This window comes from Terrapene carolina, unplaced genomic scaffold (assembly GCF_002925995.2).
Source record: "Terrapene carolina triunguis isolate 2854851 unplaced genomic scaffold, T_m_triunguis-2.0 Scaffold231, whole genome shotgun sequence".
NCBI classification, from domain to species: domain Eukaryota; kingdom Metazoa; phylum Chordata; order Testudines; family Emydidae; genus Terrapene; species Terrapene triunguis.
In genome coordinates this window covers 6,919,739-6,937,315 of record NW_020664582.1, presented here as the reverse complement: position 1 = coordinate 6,937,315, position 17,577 = coordinate 6,919,739, and the positions used below count along the sequence as shown (strand labels likewise).

The window sequence follows — 17,577 nt, the reverse complement described above, 5'->3', positions numbered from 1 at the left end:
CCTTCCCCATGGGTTTGTGCACGTAGATGCTTCAATTTCCACAAGCTTCCTTCAGTAGTTTCCATTCTTCCCGATCCATCTAGGACTCTGGCTTCCTTCAGAAAGTCAGAACGATTTTTAATGATACGCATGCAAAAGACCAAGACCATTTCCTTACAAAGAGAAAAGGAAGCAATTTTGTTTCATTATGCAACAACTGTACATGCTGCTGAGAATATGCAGAGTTCACACAAAGTTGAATTTTAAATAAGTGATGGGGCCATCTTTTGCTCTTAGTTACACAGGTGAAAATCCAGTGTTACATGCATTAAACATCAGATTTACCTGAGTGTAACAGTATAATTTGGACAATAATGTTTCACGGGAGGAAAGATATACAAGAGTATAATTTGACGAGCAAAATGACTTGCACATATGCTTGTATACACCAATTGTATACAGCAATTATGCTTACAAAGAGAGATGTGCTGTGTGTATTAGAGAGGGAGGACAGATTTATTAGGTCTTGTTCAGGATGACAAATTTCAGCATCACAATTACTCCTGCCAAGAGTTACCTGGTTAAAGGCTTGCAAAGCACTTCTAACAAACCTGAAAGTCAGACATCAACAGGAGCTGACATTTCTAAGCAGAATGACAACAGGAAAGAACCGTGCTAAGTGGGGCTGAACCATTTTTAAGCCATAAAAAATATTCATGTACGGATTAAAAACCATCTCCTATGAACTGACATTTCTCATGCAAATATGCACAAAATGTTGATTTTAATGGAGGGAAAACATCTGAGGCCAAATCCTCAACTGGTGTAAATCGGCAACACTTCAGTGACTTGAGTGGAACTGTGCCAGTTTACACGAGAGCTCCAATTCAGCAAGGTACTTAAGCACCTGCCTAACTTTGAGCACCTGATTAATGGCACCAGCTTCACTTAGAGTAAGGCAGGCATTCAAATACCTTGCACAATTGGGACTTCACCGAAGATCTGTCCTCCTCTTTCTTTCTCCCTCCTTATAATACCAGGGTTATCTCTACAGCGTGGCCCATAGAGGGTTTCTTTTATATTTTTCTCATGGCTGCTTATTTCTTAGGAACAAAAGCCCAGTCTTGGGAAGAAATTGGATTTCTTCCCTATAGCAATGATGGGGCACTCCACACAAAGAAGCACCTGGCAGTTTAGTTCACATTTTTTAATAACATGGCACAATTTACATTACACAAGTCTTCGCTGATGAGGAAACATGCTGAAGATTCAGAGCCGCTTCACTTTTCTTTTCACATAGGATCTAGAAAGGACTTTTATTACATACAGGATAAACAGCAAAAAGGTTTGTATATAACAATCTCTTTACAATACTGAAAGCTACCACTACGGTTCCAGTGTACATATTCTTCTGGGTTGGGTTTTTTTGTTTTTGTTTTTTTTTTGTTTGTTTTTGTTTTTTTAATTTTTTTCCTTTTGTTCTTTAAAAAAAAACACTGCACAACATCTGGAGTTCACAAAATCTGAAGCTCACAACTAAACCTTCAGTTGACTACTAAAATAGATCTCTGATCATTAGAAACAACTGTCTGTAGTTAGACTTTTTTTTTCTTTTCTTTTTCTTTTCTTTTCTTTTTTTTTTGCCAAAACAGGATAACAACTTCAGATAGCACTTTAATACACTAGAAGACCAATGGAACTAATTTTATTTCATACATATATTTTACAGTCCAGTAGACAAGATATTGTATTCTTTCTGATAAAGTCATATTCTCTCCAAATATTTAGACAAGAAATGTAATGCATTATAAAATAGTGTGTTATGAAAAGACAGAAATTTCAGAAGATTGATGCATTTTTTTAAAAGGGCCATTTCTCCTGTGATCAGGGAAAAACAAAGCTGACCTATTAGCTATTCACAGACTTTATTACCAACTGAAACACAATAAATTGCATTATGAAATCTGCATTGGAGTTTAGACTAAACTTCTGATCCGCAGTGAAAACACATCCATCATTTTAGGAAAGTATTAGATTTCTTGTAGGATTTGTTTCAGTGTAGCTAAATTCCCTTAAACCCCCCTACCCCGCCCCCCAAAAAAGTGTGTGTACAGATAAAAATGACACACTGATCATAACAGACTCAAATAGCTATAACCAGATGTTCTTCCAAAAATAAACTTGACATGTTAAGTGACAAAAGTTCCGGGAAGTACCTCACATTTGATTGTTACTGTTTAATCCAGGTTAATAGGACTGAAAAACCATACATCATATTAGACACTATGTTGTCAGTGATTATATTTTGCTAACCTGAACAAGACCTCAGAAATGACATGTACTATGGTAACATTAGCAACTTGATGCCAGGGTTCATATGGAAAACTACACTTCTAATGGGTCGTTTCGTCATCAAAACAAGCAAGGAAAACAGATTTATATAATAAATGAGCTTGTTCAGGGAAAATATGACTTTAAGTAAGTTGTGTGTTGAAAAGGCTCCTTTGAGTTATACAGGCTTTTGTGAAAAGCCTTAAAATTCATTGCATAGTTGAAGGGGGTTTAGCTGTCTATAACAATATATGTAACACAGTCTAAGCAAACTGTGTTGATCAATATTAAGTTTGCAAATAGCACAGTTTAAGAAGTATTAATGTTTTATGTTACTTAATTTTATCTATTTACATTTGTACAAAGTAAAGCTTTCATCTTACCCTTTTTGCATATATGAACCATTAACCCATGAAGCAATCTTTTTACATAGATATCTACAATTGTCTTCACTTCTGGTCTGAAAGAACTTTGTACGGTTGTTGTTGTTGGTTTGTTTTTAACCAAATTATGATGATTGATGTCTTGTTCTTCAGTTCAAATTTTGAAAATTTTAAACTAGAAATAAAATAGAGTAGGAGACATAAGGAACATATGGACTTGGCTAAAAGATCTGGAAAATTTCAACATAGCATATACAAAAAACCCATTTCAAAATCTTTGCGCTTGGGTCTATACATTTTGTACAGTGGGGTCACATCCACAGTCTGTGTCAATGACTAGCAAGAAGGTCTTTATATCATGTTCAGTATCTCCTTATTTCTAATTCTCTTTATCGAGCTTCAATGTCCTTAAGGGTGTGAGAAGGAGGCCTCTCTCTCATCTCTGTCGACAGAGGAGTAGTCCTTCTGGGAGACCCAGGCCGAGGTCCCAGAGTGGAAATAAGAGGAGGAGGGGCGCTGAGAGCTGCTGTGGGAGGAGTTTTATTGAGAATGCCATTCTGGTGTCCTGTTGGGGGACTGACTCTGGGATAGTGCATGCTGGGAAGTCCAGGGGTGATTAAACTCGGGTGAGGCAGGTGACCATCCAAGGCGGCAGGGTGAACTGAGTGCAGGCGTGCGTGTTCATAGTCCTCTCTGAGCATGTGCAACCGTTCCCTCTCATCCAAGTGGTTGCCCCTCTCATGCTCACGTCGAGGATCCATGGACAGAGAATGGTGATGGTGGTGGTGGTGGTGATTGTAGTCATGAGGTTCCCTGTCCCTGAACGACCTATCGGCTTCATATAATCTTGGTGTGGAAAGACGATGAAGGGGATCATTTCTTAGCAAAAAGTCTCTGCCCAGAGGGTCTCTCCGATGAATATCAAGCTCTCTGTAAGGATCTCTCAAAGGATCCCTCATCGGATCCCAGTGGAAAGACGGGTAGGGAAAACGTTCTCCACCTGGGATTGGGCTTATTCCCATAAAAGGTGTCATCATGCGAGTCCTGTCCAGGCCACTGATGCTGTTCATGGGGTGTATACCAGTTACACCTACAGTCATAGGCATAGACACTAAGGGACCTGGATGGACGTTGGATGTAGATATTGGTGGTGGCTGGTCAGATGACCTATGAGTCTGAGGTCCCTCAGGTGGAACATCATGGTCTTCCTTCCGTTCCTCCTTCACTTTGACTTCGCTACTTTTCTTCTGATTATCGTATGCAGGCTCACTCTTTCTCTCAGCCTCACGGTTGGAAGTACTATTAGGCCTGGTGCTCTCCACAACAGGGGGCCTAGCGTAGGGTGAAGGTACCCTGGACATTTGCTTAGACTCTTCCACCGCCCTGCTTTCATGGCCCAAGCCTTCTTTCTCTGAAGAGTAGTTGTCCTTCACCTTGTGTTCTTCAACATTCATGTCCTTCCGAGATTCAGAGTGATCCCTCTCTCGTTCTTTGGGTTTCTCTTTCTCTCGAATCTCAGGATTGAGATGGCTCCTGATCTGCTCAGCTGAACTGCGGTTATGTCCGAGGGAGTTCACTGGATGGATGGGTGCTGGCGAAGGATGACTGGAGTGTCTTTTCTCAATACTCTCCCTAGAGAGAGCAAAGTGTAAAGGTTAAGAATTTGAGAAACTCTGCAAATAAAACAAAGCAACAGGCTCCTGACTCCCTGTTCACTGTTGTGCAGAAAGCTAGTAACGTGCTAGTTTAATGCATTATTTCCTTTGGCAGAGGCATATGTGGTATTGCTAGAACACCCCTTCTCTACACTATGCTTGTTCTATTTATCTAGACCCAGGAGAGAGAAGGCCCCTAGAGTGGCTTTGCAAACCATCTGACCAAATCCTCAGCACTCGTGTCAATGGTATACCAACAGAGATACTGGCCCCCTCTATCTGTGTAAGTTTTAGACAGCAGCCTCAACAGCTTGTAAGAAGGTGAGCGACGAATGAGAACATCCAAACTCCATCCTCAAAAATAAGTGAAGAAATTAAATTTAAATTGCAGGAGTTATATGATTTTTACCTGACTAGTCTCAAATGTATTTTAATAGAAGTCAGGGGAAAAAATCAAGAAGAGGCATTTGTTTTGAATTGATTTATTGTTTAAAATCTCTACATATTGCATATCTAATTTCTTTATGTATATACTCTGCATCCTTCTTGCTTTACAATTTGCATTGAAGAGTTTGAAAACATAACAAAATATACCCTCCATAGTACTACTTGATAGAGGCTTTCAGCATCTCCCTAAATGTGTCAACATCTCTCTACGGGTGAAACTGATCCCAGTCCAAGAGGTCAGAAGGGCATACCACTGAAACCCTCAAACTAGAGCTTAAGTGGGACATCAATGACTACCTGCACAGGGGTGAATTTCACCCTTTATGAACAGCTGTCCCTGCTCAAGAAGCCATCTCCATGGACCCTGATAATCTTGCTAATGAGATCCCTGCTTCTAGCCTGCCTTTTTGGGGAAGACCATAGAGAGAGGGTTGTGGCCACGCATCTCTGGCATTGCCAAAAAGTCTCCATATTTCCTGGACCCATTTTATTTTAGATCTATGTATGGTACAGAAATAGCATTAGGCAACAATCTCCTCCTGGTGACAGATCTCTATGCTGATCCCTTTAGGTCTACGGTATCAGCTGTCCTTTGTAACCAACAACAAGGTATAGTTGACACTGATGCAGTTTCTGGCAGTGATACACAGAGTAGCTTCATTATTTACTCTGTAAAAAGGGTCGTGTTGGGCGATCGGCCATGGGAATTCTCTCATGTAGGGCACTGCAGAATTCTGTACTGTTAAATGTGTAGGTGAGGCTATTAGGAAGGACAACGAGGTAGCCTGAGCAGTGTCATCATCCATCTCTATGTCTCTGTTATCAGATCTGGGTGAGGCCGCCTCTCTGCTTTCTCAGTGTCTAGCCATGACTGGGACTTGTGGGAGGCTAGGTGGTTGAAGCTCAATCCAGAAAAGACAGGAAGTGTGGCCTTGGTGGTTGGAGGAGATATTTAAGTGGTTATCTGCCCTGTCAGTTGAGCAGTTTGGCTTGTCTTTTGTTAATAAGGCACCCTGTCTAGGGCTCCTGCGTACAGAATGTAGCTGCTTTCAGAAGGTCATTTAGCAGCAGCAGCCAGGGGGATGACATCCTTTCATCTGCACGTAACATCTGGGATACGGATCTCGCCGCGGGCATCCATTCCTTTGCTACCTCCAGACTAGATTACTGCAACTTTAACTTCCTAGGCGCACATCAGAAGACTGCTCAGAAACTTCAGTGACAGCAAAATGGAGCTGCTAAGCAAGGTGTTTCTAACAGCGTGCATTTGATGCCTGTACTGATTTACTGTACCCTAAATGTTTGGGACCCGGATACTTTAGAAAAACAGTCTCTCTCCTCATGTTCTGTACCAACAACTGAGATTAGTTGAGCCATACAAGCTGGATTTGAACATCTGGAGGTGGGGCTTTTTAATGAACGCCCCTCAACTTGGGGTCATGATTTCTTTGGGCTGGTCTATACTTAGCCGCTAGTTCGGCGGCTGGAAATCGAACTTCCTGGTTCGATTTATCGCGTCTGGTCTGGACGCGATAAGTCGAACCAGGAAGTGCTCGCCGTCGACTGCGGTACTCCAGCTCAACCAGAGGAGTACCGCGGAGTCGACGGGGGAGCCTGCCTGCCGCGTGTGGACCGCGTCTGAACCGCGGTAAGTTCGAAGTAAGGTATGTCGACTTCAGCTACGTTATTCACGTAGCTGAAGTTGCGTACCTTACTTCGACTTGGGGGGTTAGTGTAGACCAGGCCTTTGTTTCTCCAACAGAGCGTAAGTGTGTGGACTTCCAAGGCACTCTGCAACGACTACCTATTAATATCAGCTTTTGCTTCGGGGAGTGACTTAGGGACTTCTTGGTATTTTTATTTTAAAGGGCACCTACTGAGTTCTTCAGTTGGTGCTAAATCAGTTTGCTTTGTAATTTATATGTTTTCAATTGTGCTTGAAATAAATGCTTTCTGTAACCAAAATGAATAAATCTGTCCAATTACCATACTTTTGGACGAATGAAATAACCACTTTTCTCTGCCAATTCTGTCCTATTCCATTAAGCAACCAGCACATACTGATGAAATTATCTCAAGATGCATTAAGATTATATCGTTACACAATAACTCAGCTAGGTAAAATGTAGTCTAGTGGGTAGAACTGGAGACTAGGAGTCATTAAACCTCAGATCTACTTTCAGGTCTGTCACAGACTTGCTGTGTTAACTTACCCTAGTTTCTGTGCCCCAGTTTCCGGTATACTGACTGGGCAACATTTGCTTTGGGATCCTCAAGTGAACATGCAAAGTATTGTTATTACTAAATAAAACATATAATGTCAGTTGCCAAAGTGTATATTGCCAGGTACCATCTCGCTATGATTATTTTACTGCATTTATGTTGCTAAAAGAGTCAATAGGACTCGTGATATTTTCTGCTCTGGGATTACATCCACATGAATGTCATCTGTAAGAATGCAAATAGCTCTCTGGTGCCTTTTAGATTATCTATTGTTGCTGAGCACAAGGGTTCTCATCTTGTACTCACTAGCTATTATTTTCACTGTAATGCAGTGGTGGATTTCTTAAAAAGAAAAGTGACACTGATACTAAAAGATAAAGAGCGTACTATATCAGAACATACCAATGTAAAATTAGAGCAAATTTTGGGCCTGTCTGTGATTTACCTATGGTTTCATATGAATGCAACTCTGTCAACTTCAGTGGAGTTACTTGTAATTTACGCTGGTGTAAGTGAGATCAGAATCAGGCACTATTGCCTAATCAGGCTAACATAATTGCTGTATGTTGTTTGGTAATTATCTGCGCATATCAAAACCCTGTATAAAAGTAAGGATGGTCTTATGATAAAGGCACTGTAGTGGAACTCAGGAGATATGTCCCAGCTCTGTCGCAGACTACTTGTGAGATTTGCGGAAATCAGTTTATTTCTCTGGACCTCCAGTTCTCAACTATAAAACGAGACTAATACTTCCATACCCCATGGGGATGTTGCGAGGATAAATTAAAAGCTGATAACTGTAACTGCGCAGAAGTATGATGTATGAATGAAGCTTAATTTTTTCAGACTCTGAAATTAGGCTGATCGTTAAAAAGAAATATGCTTGAAACTAGGACATGGAGTTCAGAGTGATGCAAAAGCAGCTGGCAAGAAATATATTTCTGAAAGGGATTGTCTTCAACAGAGACACACGTTGTAATAAAAACAACAAAATATCAAATGAAATACTCATGTAATTCTAAAATCTACCCACATCCACAGTAAGTAAAGTGATTCACATGGCAAAGTGTCTGCATGATTGACTCCCCAATTCCCTTTGAAGCATTAAAACTAGAGCTGAACAAAACGAGGCTATGCTATCACACAGAAAATATTCCAAATGGAAAAATATAGTTGAAAAGATCTGTAGCTTGACTTACTTAAAAAGTTCTTAAAATGTATTTTTAGAATATCAATGTGTTCATGTAACATCCTTTAAAAAAGAAGATTACTCATGAGTATACTCGGTAGAGTAGCCAAAAAAACCACATCTCCTAAATATTCAAGAAAGAAAGGAAATTAGCTAGCAAAATAACTAATATGCCCATCTTAGCAGGAAACCTTTTAAGCTACACTTGTTGAAAAAGCTGAAATCAGTTCTGAATGTTTTTCAAGCAGGACATGACACTGGCCGACAAAATCTTATAATTTGGTTCTTAAATGTTAATAAGAATTGTTATTGACGTAACTATAATGGGAACATTTCTGGAAAAAAAAAAAACTGACCAGGTTTTAATTTTCATTAACCCTTTCCAGCTTGGACAGGTTTACACTCGTATCCAAGTCTATATAAGGAACTGACTTAAAACAATGCTCTGAAATGTACAAAACCAATGCAAATGTGGTTTGTTTTTTTAAAAGGACTCAAGGAAATGTAATGTACTGTGTGAAAATTAAGACTTACTATGTCATTTGAACCACAACATACCTGAGCATTTTCCAGTGTTACAATTGTTTATTTTAAAATATTACAAATGAAAGATTAATACCTTTGAAAAATGTTGCTAGTGCATGTAAGCCCATATTTACAAAGGTATATACGTGCTGAAAGATGCAGATAGGTGCCTAGTGTGATTCACAAATTCTAAAGCACATTGGCACTCAACACCTGTCTATATATTTAGGCCCCTAAATACCTTTGTAAATCTGCCCTGAAGGACAGGTAAGCTCTATGGGTCTGAGTCTATCCTCGTTTTACACTGGCAGAGCTCTCCTGACTTCAGTCAAGTTACTTTTGATTAACACAGGTGCAATTGAGAAGGGGATCAGACTGTCTAGACCTTCTAGGAAGCACCAGAACAAGAATTGTGTCTTCTGTATTACTAGCCTAGTACCGTCCACATTGACTGCGTTAGTTCTGCAGGGATTAAGTGCACAATTCAGTCTGTGGAAGCTATGTTTTAACCAGGGGCCAGGCTGGGAAGGGTTAAAAGCTGAACAGAGCCCACGCTTTGAACTAGACAATTCTTGGACGCGGTCTTTCGTACCTTTCTTTGTCATCTTTACTAACAGATGAGTCTCGTTTATCTACATCTCTATCTCTGTCATGAGCTGCAGCAGATGAACTGCGCTCCAGCTCTCCTGGCTTCAGCCAGGGCGGAGGGGTCGGGAACGAAGGAGGAGTTCGGTGCAGTCGGTTCCAGGGTTCGTGAGGGTTGCTAAAGTTCTGCATACTGGGGCCATCCTTGTGGCCGAACATTGAGTTGGGTGCTGAAATGGTGAAGTGGAAAACAAAAAGGTTTAAGAAAAAGGTTATGCTTGAGTGAAGGTACTTACCCAAAAAACTTTTACAGCACTCAGAGTTAAAATGAATACATATTATTGGAGGCTGGAAAAGGAAAGGAGATTAACAGAGATTCATTAGAGGCTCTCATTCCTAACACTAGACAGGCAACTGACAGCTGTTTAACTGCAAAATGGAAATTCTGTGCATAAAGGGAGAAAGTATCAGGCAAAACTGACATGTTTCTTATTCCAAACATATTGGAGGCAACAGGGAATGAAAATGATACCAGGACTTGCTGTATTCAGTCTGGGACCAGTGCAAAATATATGTTTAACATCCTATATTTTGCAAAACCTTCAGATTCAAAACACATACGGTATACTATTGAATTGGGAAAACTGGCATTCTCAGCTTTTCAAAAGTATACAAAGCATTCATTTCTAGCCTTGGCTGGTCATTAGTGAGCAGCTCTTAAAATCATGTCTTTCTGGTTACCATCCTACTTATTTCATTTTCTCTTCTTAAATTTCAACACGACTATGGCAGGGAGTAGCTATATCAGGGGTAGGCAACCTATGGCACGCGTGCTGAAGGCGGCACGTGAGCTGATTTTCAGTGGCACTCACACTGCCCAGGTCCTGCTCACCGGTCTGGGGGGCTCTGCATTTTAATTTAATTTTAAATTAAACTTCTTAAACATTTTGAAACCTTATTTACTTTACATACAACAATAGTTTAGTGATATATTATAGACTTATAGAAAGAGACCTTCTAAAAAGGTTAAAATGTATGACTGGCAAGCGAAACCTTAAATTAAAGTGAATAAATGAAGACTCGGCACACCACTTCTGAAAGGTTGCCGACCCCTGAGCTATATCATAATTAGACATTAATATACTATTACTGTTTGAAAGCTGAGATCCTCAGCTTTCTAGATCCATAAATTCATTGCCTTCTAGCTCTGGTTTTTCAAGATGGGAATGATGAAAATAATGTCGGATTTGAAGTGGGGACGGGGAAGTATGACAAAAGGAAGAAAGATGTGATTTTTAGGGACTGATCTTTTGTGAATGGCCAAAGCTATGAAAGATTTAGGTGACGCAGTGCAAATAAGCACAGGACCAGTAAGCATTTTCAAGTTCAGTTTCTAGATAAGTAGTTAGAAAGGAAAAAATATTCCCATCTAAGGCTAGATAAAGCAGCACATATTAACTTTTTTTAACCATTACAATGGAACTCTTAGGAATTTCTCAAGTTAATTAAATTCATGGGTTCTAGGTTACTTTTGTCTTTCAAAGTACATAAGGTAATGTTACCAGTTGGTGGTATGTTTAATTCAAACTATGAAATACATAAAGCAGAAAATTGCATCCTTTAAAAAATAATGTCTGTTTTTGAAAATCAGGTCCCTTGTAACTGTGTGATCTACGTAACTGGTATTGACACAGCAGATAGTCACCTTCACTCAAAATCCTGAGTTACGCGATGAACAAAAATAATCAAAAGGCAAATTTCTAGAGAAAGAGGTTACTCACTAACTGTCGGGTTCCCAAGTCCCCCGAAGGCATTACCACCCACTGCAGCGAGACCGGTGAACGTAGTTGGTCTATTAAAAGGCTCTGAAATCAAATGGGAACAATTGAAAAACACTGACATGTTGGCAACTGTGATGAAGCATTAGTGAAATATCCAACTGTATTACGTTTGAATAAAGCGAAGTCCACATCTATCATTAGGTGAACATGATCCAAAATATGGCAGTGTTTAGAGAAAAAAAAAATCTTTTTTCAATGCCAGCACAAAGGGGTCAGTTTATTAGAAAATCTCTGCTTCAAAACAAAAGCAAGACTTCAAAGAATAGACAGTCTTGGGGCCCCTGCATAGAGTGGTTGCCAATGTGTTAAAGCTGAAAAAAATCTCCCTTTTTTTTCCACTCCCATCCCATATCTATTCCATGTACTCACTCATGAAATGCTCCTGGCTAACAAGGCATTGCTGGCACCATTGACCCTACAGAACACAGTTAGGCCATGCGCTGGTCACGTCTCCTAAACCGCATTCAGGACACAGCTAGGAGAGCCAAACTGACAGAATGTCCACATTTACTACGCTATCGAATCATGAGATTGACCTGGGCATTTTCCTGTGCTGCAAGGTTTATTGTTAATGTTATATATGAAAAAGTAGTTTAGAGCCTTTGGAAAATGTTGCAATCAGTCTTTCTATTTTCTTTTTAAGTATCTAATGTGTGTAGGACACAGGTAAGCTTTGTGGGTCTGACTCTCTTTTCACTTTACAATGGGAGAAGTCTAGTGACATCAGTGAAGGTACTTCTGTTTTACACTGGTGCAACTGAGAGGAGAACCAGATCTACTCTTTTCTAATGGATAAGTTAAAGGATTCCTGGTGCAGAATGACAAACCTTTTCCATGAGTTCAGTGCGACATCTCTGTGACCCTCCCAAACCCTGCCTGTCCAGAAACGGAAGACTAATTTAAAGTCTCAAACTCTGGTTCACAGGGGTGGCATGTTGTATTATTGCAACACTGTTATGTCGACACAGAACGTGGCTTTTCAATTAATTACTTGAATTATTCCTTTTTTAAAACCATGGTTGCTGCTTTTCACCAATGCAGGCAATTACACTTTTTACCATTATTTTAGCAAGAGAGTTTAAATCTACTGTAGTCATGACGACAGTGAAGCTGAATCAGTACTGTCTGACTTCACTCAAAATTCCAGGTGGATAATTTTCCAAATGATTTCCAAGTGTTGTTTCTGGGTTGCTGTTATTTGTACCTAGGGCTGCTGCAGGGTAGAAAAGAGTGAACTGATGGATATTTTTATTTAGTTTTGTAAATTTTGACTAACTGGCAGAGCACGCAGAGTCTTTGTCTGGGCAGTTTTTATTCTTAAGCAAAAGGAAATAATTAAATAAATAAATACATTATTTTTGAGAGGGGTAAAGCGTGGCAGCTGTTTAACAATACTCTACGACCACTGGAGAACAGTTTAGAATAGGGAGTGAAATACAACGTAGCCAGTTGTCATTTCAGTGGGTATTTAGGAAGGCCGAATGCCCGCACTGGAATTTGGTGAGGACACAAACTATGCTTATACATTATTTCCCAGTTCTGTTCACAGTCAATTCTTTACCGAGAATCTGTAGCTAGTTCTTGCACTTACCTAAGTGAGCGGCTGGGTTGAGAAAGTTGCTATGATGGGGTGGAGGGCCAAAAGGGGTGCCAGCTGGATGCGCAGCACCTACCAAACAAAGCCAAAAGAAACGATTTCCTGAATCAGGAAATGAACCACAGTGCTCTTGGCTATATTCACTGTTATCTGTTGTGAAACGACAGCACATGTACATGGCAGAGGTTATCTTAATCCCTGTACACGGCCTGACTCACTCTCTTTTTCAGGTGTCCTCAACCTAGGGGTTGTGACTCACAAGTGGAGGTCACAAACAGATGCCTGGGGTCACAGCCATCCTGTCCTTCCCATATTGCTAAATAAGGGGTCTCAGTTAGATTAAAGGGGGGAGTGTGTGCAGAAAGTTGCAGCATGGAAAACACTCAGAGACCCTGATCTGTCATATTTCTAATGCACTATCTTCATGGCATGTAAGCTACATCTGTGTGGAAGTTTTCTTCCATTCAGAGTACATCTGGCATCTCATCAGGATCCTGGCTTTAAGTGTGGAAAATAACTACAAGATTCGACAGACCAATGGTCATTAACGTATTTGGCATTGAGCTCACGAGAGCAAAGCTGATTGGACGTTTCCTGTTAGCGCCAACAGGCTCGGCCATCCAACTAATATTCCATAAGAAGAAACATCTGACCTTCTTGAGTACTCACCGGCTGCAGAGAAGAGAGTTGAGGGGCGGGCCAAGTCATGGGGGTGGTGGATGGCTCCGAAGAGGCTGGGACCTGGTGGCCGGCTCAGAAACTCAGGTTTCAGGCCAAAGTCCAGCTTGTGTGGATCAGACTGCATCTGTTTCTGAAATGGAAAATGGGATTCAAAAAGAGACCTTCCTAAGAAGGAGCACTAAAAGGCACCTTCAGAATCATATGGTTAGAGCAAAGTAGTCACACTGAAAATGGAAAGATGCCTTGCTAGGGCATGGTGTAAGAGGGTGGGATCCTGAACAGAGATGCAGAGAGATCCTTGTGATTCTTCTAGATAATCACAACAGGCGGAACAATCAAAGGGTGGAGAGCGAGAATCAATCTCCGGCTCAGGTTGATGTTTTCTTAGGGTACGTCTACACAGCAAAAAAAAATCCCCATGGCAGCATGTGTCAGAGCTCAGGTCAGCTGACTTAAGGCTTGAGGGGCTTGTGCTCAAGGGCCAAAAATAGTCATGTAGGTGTTCAGGCTCGGGGTGGAGCCTGGGCTCTGTAACCTGGCAAGGGGAGAGGGTCTCAAAACCTGGGCTCCAGCCTGAATGTTTCACTGCTATTTTTAGTCTTGTAGCACAAGACCAAATCAGTTGACCCAGGCTCTGAGACTTGCTGCCACAGGGTACTTTTGCTGTGTAGACGCACCTTCAAAAGCCCCACTTCAGTGAAGTACTTAAGCGTGTGTTTGAATCCCACTCAAGGCAATGAGACTTAAGCAGCACTTGCTTAACTGCTTGGGTGAATAAATTAGGGCTGACCTAATAATAAAAACAAAACCCAGGGAAAGGGTTAGTTTGGACCATATTCTGTGTGTGTTTGTACAGGTGTGTGCTGTGCTAAGAGCAGGGTGGAACTACCACCAGCTTACAAGTGTATCTTCTCAACATATGCTTTTATAATTACAGGAATCGTATACCGGTAATGTTAAGTTTGTAACTTAAACCTACAAAAGCCAGAAGTATCAAATTTAATGTTGAACCCGCCCCCCAACCCCATAAATATCAGTCTTTTGACCTCAGACTGCAAACACAGGCAGAATTGGGCAAGTTAGGGATTGCGGCTACATCTATACTACGAGCGAGGGGTGCAATTCCCATACTTGTGTACACACACTCGCTCTAGCTTGACAAGAGCTAGTGAGCGTCTAAGTAGCTGTGGTAGGACACGTAACGGCAGTGGAGGCATGGCTTAGCTGTGCGGAGTATAAACCCACCTGAAACTGGGTGGGTACATATTTAGCACAGTTAAGCCTTGCATCAGCTGCCGCTCCCTGTGCTACTGCAGCTCCACTGTTGTTTATACTTGCGGTAGCTCAAGGCGAGCGAGTAGGAGTATGCGTATATGAGCAGGGAAATCACACCCCTAGCTCGTACCATAGACATAGCCTGAAAGGAATCCAGTGAAGGATGGACTGACTGTATCACAAATTCGAAGCAAGGTGTTGTATTCCATTTTCTTTATTTACGTGGTATTGGAATGAGCACATTTTCCTTTTTTTAAAGAGAAATCTTATCTAGATCACTGTGCTGGAAACAGGCAATTTTAGCATCTTTCTATGAAAAGATGAGATCATTTTGCAATGTGATCATTTTAGTGGTCATACTTTTATAGAGAGGGGGAAAAAAAAACCCCAACCAAATTACCACGTATCTGTTCTGTCAGACCTCCCTAAACATAGATTGCTGATTAATTGTGCAAGTCCAGCAGAGTGAATTTTAAAATACATAATATTGAACCAATAATCTTAACAGTAATGCTGGAGCACATAACAGTTTATAAATCAATATTTAATACTGTGCCAGTTCAGAGTACGGACTTTACAATGACATAAATATGCATGTTTAAAGGTTATGACCAAGTTAATGTGCATGCCTAGTAGCTATTTTTCAGGTGCTAGTAACTTGTCCAGGTGGATGTAAGAACAAAAAAAGGCTCATCCATGTTTGGGTCTAATAGCCTGCAAAATATTAAAATGCAAATGATATCTGATTTAAGGGCATACCATCCCAAGAAGTACTATTTTAGAGTTCGAGTAATGAAAAAATAGTCATAGAAATACACACTTGCCAGCAGAGGCCCTGCACGCCAGATATTTAGCTTGTAAACTTTTTTTTAACAACAACTAATTTATAAGCCCTTGAAGTTAGCTGCTCATAATAGCAAAAGCTGGCAAGTATGTTAGTTGCAGCAGTATGAACACTAGGGCTATAATAATGAAAAAAACAAAACAGTCCCAAATTGTAATGATAAAGGACCACCACAGATGTATTCAGGGGCGGCTCCAGGCACCAGTGCAGCAAGCGCGTGCCTGGGGCAGCAAGCCATGGGGGGTGGCGTGCTGGTTGCCGTGAGGGTGGCAGTCAGGCTGCCTTCGGCGGCATGCCTACGGGAGGTCCGCCGGTCCCGCGGATTCGGCGGCAATTTGGCAGTGGAGACGCCGAAGGCGCGGCACCGGGGGACCTCCCGCAGGCGCGCCGCCGAAAGCCGCCTGACTGCCGTGCTTGGGGCGGCAAAACACATAGAGCCGCCCCTGGATGTATTAAGAACTAAGCACCACTTACTGAATGTGCTGGCTTGCCTTACAAGAACACTGAAGAAGAGCCTTGAAACATCCCTGTTCGGGAACGCCGTTAAGCGTGTGTTTCAAGCTAACTAAATGCTTAAGGGCCTGATCCAACGCCCACTGAAATCCCTGGAAAGACTCCTATTGATTTCAGCGAACGTCAGGCCAGGCTGTAAGTGCATCCCTGAATAGGGATGGACTTAAGCATGTGCTTTCCTGAATCCAGGCCATAAGAGGACTGTCTTTTTGTTTCTGTATTCATGAAGCACCTAGCACAATGGGAATCCTAGTCCATGACTATAGGTGCTATGGGAATACACATAAATAGTCAATAATAATGATAGGCCAGATTATGACATATACACACTGGCCTGTGTAAGAGGCAATGTAAACTGCCATGGGAGCTTTAGCAAGGCTTTTAATCAGCCTCACTATGCCTCAGGAACTCCCTGGTATTCAGGAAGAATGCATAGGCTGCATAAGACTTAGGATGATGCCGTTTGCTCCCCTCTCATTAGCTAGTGTGGACAAGAGCTGCCTCCTTCCCAAACCTGGGGCTCTAGGAGTCTCTGTGCTCCTCCAGCCACTGAGACTGCAACTGTACCTAGCCCTTATGCAAGGCTGCACACGGGGGCAAGGATCCTCGTGTCCTGCCCCAGCCTGACAGCCACACCGGGGCTAGGCCCAGTCTAGTTCACTCATAGAAAGCTGTATCAGCACAAGTGCAGTGTTTGATGTTAATATGCTAGGTTGCAAAGCACAGTTCCATTAACTTCTTGGGGTGCAGAAAGCAAACTGTGCCTTACGGAAGTGACAAACCAGTGAAGGTTTGTGGGTAAGGAGGAGGGCGATTGCCACCAGCAAGTTTCAAAAATTACTTTTTGAAATAATGAAACATATTTTCTGGGTATGTTTGGAAAAGTTAATAGAATCAGCCTCACACAGACAAGCAAAAGCCTCCAGAGTTCTACTCTGCATATTTAAACATGGGAGTGTAAGTGAAGCATTCGGTAAAATCTACACCAATGCAAAAACAGCACCTGGTATGATTTATAAATTTGCCAACATGATCTTTCACTGAGCATCAAATCACAGAGGAGTCAAAGGATGTAGATAATGGCAACGATAATTTCATTTCTAGAAAAAATCCTTTCAATATTTTTTTTGTAAAAAGGCACAACTCTCTAGGTCAATAATCTTCTCTCTTTTTGGTAATGGGAAGAGGAATGAAGATCACTGGCAGGGGAAACATAAGGAAGCAAAGAGGAGAGATCCGTCTACTGCAGCAAATTAACCTGTCAACCTTGTTTAAGAGGGTTGTTTTTAAACTCTACTAGCTCCAGGCTTTAGTAACTGTTCAACATCTCCATATATTGCATAGACCTGACTTGTTACAACTGACTCACATACTCAGGATCTCTAAAGTGACATGAAAACCATGTTCATTTTGCAACATGTACAAGTTTCTAACACACAATCAACACAGCTAACTGAGGGGTAGCCGTGTTAGTCTGGATCTGTAAAAAGCAACAGAGAGTCCTGTGGC

The 17,577-nt window shown here is 41.3% G+C and overlaps 1 protein-coding gene across 6 annotated transcripts in view; it reads right to left on the bottom strand.

Moving 5' to 3' along the window:
* Positions 1-1,171: 1,171 nt before the first annotated feature.
* Positions 1,172-17,577, bottom strand: part of AUTS2 (activator of transcription and developmental regulator AUTS2) — a 962,448-nt gene continuing 946,042 nt past the window's right edge. For all 6 annotated transcript variants that reach the window (XM_024204993.2, XM_024204997.2, XM_024204996.2 and 3 more), the window contains 5 exons: positions 13,425-13,566; positions 12,750-12,827; positions 11,099-11,182; positions 9,325-9,547; positions 1,172-4,325 (listed from right to left, as the gene is read on the bottom strand). In XM_024204993.2, coding sequence (XP_024060761.1) covers positions 3,083-4,325; positions 9,325-9,547; positions 11,099-11,182; positions 12,750-12,827; positions 13,425-13,566 — 1,770 coding nt within the window. In that variant the 3' untranslated portion in view covers positions 1,172-3,082. The remainder of the gene's footprint in view (positions 4,326-9,324; positions 9,548-11,098; positions 11,183-12,749; positions 12,828-13,424; positions 13,567-17,577) is intronic.